Here is an 8,388-nt window from a genome sequence, read left to right on the forward strand (position 1 = left end):
AAATTACTAGTTTTCTAGTAATCTGTAGAATTATAGATACTTTTAAAACTCCATATCTACAGGGTCATAGAATTTCCTCTTGTTAGCACAATTGAGTGGTACACACATACACATATGTGCACACTCTCAGTAAACATTCATTTCAGTTGGTAGATTCCTATAAGTAATCCATTAACTTCAAAGTTCTCCTTGGTGGTCTAGGTGAAACCTCATGGACAATATCACCTGGATGACCAGCTACACTGAAAGACTAGATTTCACCCTGGTGGGAATCTTCAGTCAATCCCAACACCCTGCTCTCCTCTGTTTGGTCATTTTTGTGGTTTTCCTAATGGCCTTGTCTGGAAATATCATTCTGATTTGTTTGATATATTCTGATGCTCACCTACACACCCCCATGTACTTTTTCATCAGTCAGCTGTCTTTCATGGACATGATGTACATTTCTGTTACTGTACCCAAGATGCTCATGGACCAGATCACAGGTGTGAACAAGATCTCAGTCCCTGAATGTGGGACTCAGATGTTCCTCTATGTGACACTAGCAGGTTCAGAATTTTTCCTTCTAGCCTCCATGGCCTATGATCGCTACACGGCCATTTGCTATCCTCTCCATTACCCTGTCCTTATGAAGCACAGGGTGTGTCTCTTCCTGGCATCTGGCTGCTGGTTTCTGGGCTCAGTGGACGGCTTCTTGTTTACTCCCATCACCATGACCTTCCCCTTCTGCAGATCCCGGGAGATCCATCATTTCTTCTGTGAAGTTCCTGCTGTATTAAAGCTTTCCTGCTCAGACACCTCCCTCTATGAGATTTTCATGTACCTGTGTTGTGTCCTCATGCTCCTCGTTCCTGTGACAATCATTTCAGGCTCTTACTACTTTATCCTCCTCACCATTCACAGGATGAACTCAGCAGAGGGTCGGAAGAAGGCATTTGCCACTTGTTCTTCCCACATGACTGTGGTCATCCTCTTTTATGGGGCTGCCATCTACACATATATGCTTCCCAACTCCTACCACACCCCTGAGAAGGACATGATGGTATCTGTCTTTTACACCATACTCACTCCTGTACTAAACCCTTTAATCTATAGTCTAAGGAATAAGGATGTTATGGGGGCTCTGAAGAAAATGTTGAATGGGGGAATTGCTTTTCAAGAAACTATAAAGTAAGAAACTTTGTATTAATGTGTTTTACCTTCTTTTTACATTTCATAAGTTTAGATTCTTATGCCTACAGCACCACTTAGAATTTTATACTATCATATCTCATTGTCACACTTTTTTAGAGAAGTCTTTCCTTGAATGAGAAAACTCTCCAATTTTCCAATCCTTCTCACTCAAAATGCATTATATAATTATACTGTATTGATGTTATTTACTGAAGCTGATAAGTGCACTATGACTTTGTAGATGAATATATATATATATATTCCTTGGAAACACGTAATAACAATGTTTAAAGGAAAAAAGTTATGAGATGCTATGAAATTGATTAAATGGGGGATAATGAAGCAAAAACTATACAATATTAACAACTGGAGATTCTGAATAAAGGGTATATGGTTTGTACTATTCTTATTCATGCTACTTTTCTATAAATAAATACAATCCACATAAACAGTTAAACTATCAATCCTCACTCCTTTATTGAATTTGTCTCCTGCTTCGTGGCAATGTAAATGACATAATACCTAAGAAAACATGCTCATTTTCATGTGGCTAATTATTACCGAGATAATCCTGTCTCTGCCCAACTTTATATGGCCTGCTTTTTCCACATGGGTGAATTCTGAAGGCATTTAGTGGAGGTTAACTGTTCTCTGCAAGTAGTAGGTTTAGAATGCAGAATTGCATAAAGGACAGAGGGAAACATATACATTCAAAGTGGCAGAAAGATTTAGAGAAGATTCCTCCATGGGGCGACATCTGAACCAAGTTTTGAAGTATGTAATTTATTACACAAAGAGAGGCAAGATATCAAATTTCAAACTCCTTTATTTATTCAATTATTCGATGAATATTTCCTATACTACACTATAATCCAAAATAAAAGCTAAATGAGAATAAAATCTGAATACTACATGGCTGCTGTTCCCAAGGGATCTGGATCTGTAGCTGTAGTTTTACACACAAATGGTTGCTATAAATCATTTGCTGTGTCTTGATGTTCATGAAGAATGGGTACAGCTCATAAAGAGATATCAATTCTATCTGTGACATGTAAGTTGGGTAAAACAAAAGGTTGAGAGCAGCCCCTGGAATTCAGTGTTGAATGGTAATCAGATGTTAACTTCAGATGAGTACAAACAACTGGAGGAGAGAAAGAGGATTGTTCAAGGACACAAAAAAGAATAGCACAAAGGCCAGTTTACCAAGCAGGAGAGGAAAATGTTCCAAAGGCTCCTCCTTTCCTGCCTTACTTTATAGACTAATTTCTTGACCTTCTGTGATCCAGAGTTTTACAAACATCAACCAAACAATGAGATTATTCTTTTTGAAATGTTAAATCAGTGGAAATCAACTGGGAAGTTTAACATTAGAGATGGGGAATGGAGGTGAGTGAGAATGAGAATTGAATGGTGTTTTGTTACTGTTGTTCAGTTGCTAAGCCATGTCTGATTCTTTGTGACCCAATGGACTGCAGCATGCCAGGATTCCCTGTCCTTCACTATCTCCTAGAGTGTGTTCAAACTCAAATCCATTGAGTTGGTGATGCTATCCAACCATCTCATCTGGTCACTCCCTTTTCCTCTTGCCCTAAATCTTTCCCAGAAGCAAGGTCTTTCCCAATGAGTCAGCTCTTTGCATCAGGTGGCCAAAGTATTGGAGCTTCAGCTTCAGCATCAGTCCCTCCAATGAATATTCAGGGTTGGTTTCCTTTAGGATTCACTGGTTTGATATCCTTGCAATCCAAGAGACTCTCAAGAATCTTCTCAAGTTCCACAGTTTGAAAATATCAATTCTTCGGTCTCAGCCTTCTTTATGATCCAATTCACATCCATGGGCTTCCCTGATAGATCAGTTGGTAAAGAATCCACCTGCCATGCAGGAGACCCTGATTCGATTTCTGGGTCAGGAAGATCCTCTGGAGAAAGGTAGGATACCCACTCCAGTATTCTTGGGTTTCCCTTGTGGCTCAGCTGGTAAAAAATGCAGGAGACCTGGGTTTGATCCTTGGGTTGGGAAGATCCCCTGGAGAAGGGAAAGGCTACGCACTCCAGTATTCTGGCCTGGAGAATTCCACGGACTGTATAGTCCATGGAGTCACAAAAAGTCAGACACAACTGATTGACTTTCACTTTCACTTTTCTCGCATCCATACATGACTACTACAAAGCTATAGCTTTCACCATATGAACCTCTGTTGGCAAAGTGATGTCTCTGCTATTTAATACACTGTCTGAGTTTGTCATAGCTTTTCTTCCAAGGAACAAACATCTTTTAATTTCATGGTTGCAATCACCATCTGTAGTGATCTTGGAGCACAAGAAAATAAAATGGGTCACTGTTTTCACTTTTTCTCTTGGTATTTGCCATGAAGTGATGGAACCAGATGCCATCAACTTAGTTTTTTGAATAGTGAGTTCTAAGATAGTTTTTTCACTCTCCTCTTTCACCTTCAAGAGGCACTTTAATTCCTCTTCACATTCTGCCATTAAGATAGTATCATCTGCATGCCCAAGGTTGTTGATACTTTTCCTGGAAATTGTGATTCTAGTTTGTAACTCATTCAACCTGACATTTTGCACGATGTACTCTGCATACAAATTAAATAAGCAGGGTTAAATTATACAGTCTTGACATGCTCCTTTCCCGATTTTGAACCAGTTCATTGTTGCATGTCTGATTCTAGCTGTTGCTTCTTGACTTGACTGCAGGTTTCTAGGAGAAAGGTAAGGTGGTCTGGTAGCCGTATCTTTTTAAGAATTTTCCAGTTTGTTGTGGTCCACACAGTCAAAGGCTTTATTGTAGCCAGTAAAGCAGAAGTAGATGTTTTCCTGGAATTTCCTTGCTTTCTCTATGATCTAGAGAACGTTGACAATTTAATCTCTGGTTCCTCTGCCTTTTCTACACCCAGCTTGTACATCTGGATGTTGCTGGTTCTCAAACTGCTGAAACCTAGCTTGAAGGATTTTGAGCAACACCTCGCTAACATGTGCATTGAGTGCAATTTTAAGGTAGTTTGAACATGCTTTAGCATTGCCCTTCTTTGGGATTGGAATGAAAACTGACCTTTTCCAGTCTTGTGGTGGCCACTGCTTCATTTTCCAAATTTGCTGCCATATTCAGTGTAGCACTTTAACAGCATCATCTTTTAGGATTAGAAATAGCTCAGCAGGAATTCCATCACTTTCACTAATTTTGTATGTAGTAATGCTTTCTAAGGCCCACTTAACTTCACATTCTAGGATGTCTGGCTCTAGGTGAGTGGCCACACCATCGTGGCTATCTGGGTCATAAAGACCTTTTTTGTATAGTTTTTCTGTGTATTCTTACCAGCTCTTCTTAATCTCTTCTGCTTATTAGATTCTTATAATTTTTGCCCTTTATTGTGCCTATCCTTGCATGAAATCTTCCCTCACTATGTCCAATTTTCTTGAAGAGATCTCTAGACTTTCCCATTCTATTTTTTTTTTTCCTACTTCTTTGCATTGTTCACTTAAGAAAGCTTTCTTATTTCTCCTTGATATTCTCTGGAACTCTGCATTCAGATGGGTATATATTTCCCTTTCTCCCTTGTCTTTTACTTCTCTTCTTTTCTCAACTATTTGTAGAGCCTCCTCACAAAACCATTCTGTCTTCCTGCATTTCATTTTCTTTGGGATGATTTTGGTCACTGCCTCCTGTACAATGTTATGAACCTCCATCATAGTTCTTCAGGCACTCTGTCAACCAGATCTAATCCCTTGAATTTATTTGTCAACTCCACTGTATAATCATAAGGGATGTGATTTAGGTCATGTCTGAATGGCCTAGTGGTTTTCCCTACTTTCTTCAATTTAGGCCTGAATTTTGCAATAAGGAGCTCATGATCTGAGCCACAGTGTAGGGAAAGATCAAATTAGCCAAGACAGCATGTTCAGGCTCTCTCGACCCACATTTTATAAAGAATGACTATGTAACAGCTGAGATCATTTATATCACTGTGCATTCGCATCACGAGGTACTCGCTTGGTCATGAGCTACTTTATGCTGTAGGGATATATGGGCTCCACCTAGAAAGAGGGGGAATTACTGCCGTAACACAGCTGTGTCCCTTGGGTCAGCCACAAGAAGAGAGAATATTGTGTGTCTGCTGCTACAACTGCTGTGTCAGCCAGGAGATAATAAACGTGTCTGCAGTTCCTAGAGCTCCTGGCTCTTCAAGTCTTCTTCTAGCCTCTTAACTCACTCCTTACCTGCCCTGGGTTCAGCAAATAGTGCAGACAGTGTGAACAGCAGACAACTGGCATAACATACAGGATCAGCAATACAATTGATGCAGCAAGCAGGGTCAGCAATATGCACAGTCATCTCTAGGCCTTGTTTTTGCTGACTGTATAGAGATTCTCCATCTCTGGCTCCAAAGAATATAAACAGTCTGCTTTCGATGTTGATCATTTGGTGATGTTCATGTGCAGAATCATCTCTTGTGTTGTTTCAAGAGGGTGTTTGCTATGACCAATGTGTTCTCTTGGCAAAACTCTGTTAACCTTTGTTCTGCTTCACTGTGTATTCCAAGGTCAAGCTTGCTTGTTTCTCCAGGTATCTCTTGACTTCCTCCTTTTGCATTCCAATCCCTGATGATGAAAAAAAATTTTTTTTTCTTGGCATTAGCTCTAGAAGGTCTTGGAGGCCTTCACAGAACTGTTCAGCTTCAGCTTCTTGAGTGTTAGTGGTTGGGACATAAACTTGGATTGCTGTGATGTTGAATGGTTTGCCTTGGAAATGAACCGAGATCATTCTATCATTTTTGAGATTGTACCCAACTACTGTTTTTCAGACTATTTTGTTTACCATGAAGGCTACTCCATTTCTTCTAGGGCATTCTTGACCACAGTGGTAACTATAATAGTCATTTGAACTAAATTCACCCATTCCCGTCCATTATTAATTCACTGATTCTTAAAATGTTGATGTTGAGTCTTGCCATCTCCTGCTTGACTATGTCCAATTTACCTTGATTCATGGTCCTAACCATTCTTGGTACCTATGCAATATTATTCTTTACTGCATCAGACTTTACTTTCACCACCAGACACACCCACAGCTAACTGTCACTTCTGCTTTGGCCCAGCCTCTTCATTCTTTCTGGAGCTATTTCTCCTCTATTCCCCAGTATCTTATTGAACATCTTCTGATGCAAGAGTCTCATCTCCCATTGTTATATCTTTTTGTGTTTTCATACTGTTCATGGGATTCTCAAGGCAAGAACTCTGGAGTGGTTTGCTATTCCATCCTCTGGCAGACTACATTTTCTCAGAACTCTCCTCTATGACCCATCCATCTTGGGGTGACTCTGCACATCATGGCTCATCAGTCAGTCAGTCAGTTCAGTTGCTCAGTCGTGTCTGACTCTTTGCGACCCCATGAATTGCAGCATGCCAGGCCTCCCTGTCCATCACCAACTCCCAGAGTTTACTCAAACTCATGTCCATTGAGTTGGTGATGCCATCCAGCCATCTCATCCTCTGCCGTCCCCTTCTCCTCCTGCCCCCAATCTCTCCCAGCATCAGGGTCTTTTCCAATGAGTCAACTCTTCACATCAGGTGGCCAAAGTATCGGAGTTTCAGCTTCAGCATCAGTCCTTCCAATGAATACCCAGGACAGATCTCCTTTAGGATGGGCTGGTTGGATCTCCTTGCAGTCCAAGGGACTCTCAAGAGTCTTCTCCAACACCACAATTCAAAACCATCAATTTTTTGGCACTCAGCTTTCTTCACAGTCCAATTCTCACATCCATACATGACCACTGGAAAAACCATAGCCTTGACTAGAGGGACCTTTGTTGGGAAAGTAATGTCTCTGATTTTTAATATGCTATCTAGGTTGGTCTTAACTTTCCTTCCAAGGAGTAAGCATCTTTTAATTTCATGGCTGCAATCACCACTGCAGTGATTTTGGAGCCCAAAAAAATAAAGTCTGACACTGTTTCCCCATCTGTTTCTCATAGCTTCATTGAATTACACAAGCCTCTTTGCCACAACAAGGCTGTGTTCTATGAAGGGGGAATAGTGTTTATCTACTAATAAGTGGCACGGATTATGCTTTGACAACAGAAAAATCCCAATGGAGAATATTTGGAGTAACAGGGGCCTTGTTGAACCTGCTGCATAAAGCCATAGACATGGTTGCATGTATTCTCATTTTCCAGCTGGCTGTGTCCAGCTTGTGGTTTTAAAAGTGCATATTCCTTTTTCTTCTTGACACAATTAATTAATGGCTATAAAATAAATATCTCCAATTTCAGAAAATAAGTTTGCAATATTTCTGTTGTAGTGAAAACAAATGGGTAAAATATGCACTCTGAATTTAAAGTAATTGAGAAGTGTATTCATCACCCCTTAATTTGCTCAACTACAATAATCCACATGTTTGATAGTTCCATTTACAACATAAACATAGGGGACAAAATCAAACAAAATGTGGTGTGGAATTATATTCTTCCTAGGATTTCTTTCCCTCTATCAAACTGAAGAAAAGTTTTTAAAAGTATATTTTCAGAAAATCAAATTATCTTTTTAGATAATGTGTCTGAAATACAATTTTCCAAAATCTCTACTAATGATAATTTGTAAGAACTATGTAACTGGGAAAATTCTTCATAAAAATATAAATTATATATAGTATTTAATAATCAGATTTCTTAGACACAGAGAACCAGTTGCTACTCAAAATTTCTTTTATATAGAGTTAAAAATTGAAATGGAAGAACTTTTGGCACTCAAATCCATTTGTTTACCATGCTACATGGGTAGCTGTCATCTGAAGTTATTTAAAATTTTCAAACTTCTTATTTATTCATTGTTTATGATAGTAATGACAGCATTTAGCATTTGGGCAAGTGAATCACTTAAATTCCATGTTAACAAGGCATCAGCCTTCTCCATCTTATAAAGTACATAAAGGAATATGATTGAAATTCTTCATCCAAATATAGTAATTAATCAACTTGGATTAAGTAGAGAAGCATGCATCATTTTCATAAATTTTCTGCTTTCTTCAATGTGTTCAAAGAATGAAATCTGAAGAAACAGATGATCTAAATCATTTTCTAAGAATGGCTAAAAGAAAGGGATTTATTAAGCATAATTAGAGACTTTAAAACTGATGTGTAACATAATTTTAATTGCCTTTTCACCTCTTAGGTTATTATTTGTAAACAAATGTTTTCTGTCTTGCTT

General features: G+C 39.0%; 1 protein-coding gene across 1 annotated transcript; it reads left to right on the forward strand.

The window, feature by feature from the left end:
- Positions 1-211: 211 nt before the first annotated feature.
- LOC110149443 (olfactory receptor 2T29-like) lies at positions 212-1,174 on the forward strand. The gene has a single exon (XM_020911870.2). The coding sequence runs from the start codon at positions 212-214 to the stop codon at positions 1,172-1,174; it is 963 nt and encodes a 320-aa protein (XP_020767529.2).
- The last annotated feature ends 7,214 nt before the right edge of the window (positions 1,175-8,388 follow it).

This window comes from Odocoileus virginianus, chromosome 3 (assembly GCF_023699985.2).
Source record: "Odocoileus virginianus isolate 20LAN1187 ecotype Illinois chromosome 3, Ovbor_1.2, whole genome shotgun sequence".
Taxonomy (NCBI): Eukaryota; Metazoa; Chordata; class Mammalia; order Artiodactyla; family Cervidae; genus Odocoileus; species Odocoileus virginianus.

Bases quoted from the DNA above. Each gene is read 5' to 3' on its own strand.
- LOC110149443 (XM_020911870.2), top strand. From the start codon at position 212: ATGGACAATATCACCTGGATGACCAGCTACACTGAAAGACTAGATTTC.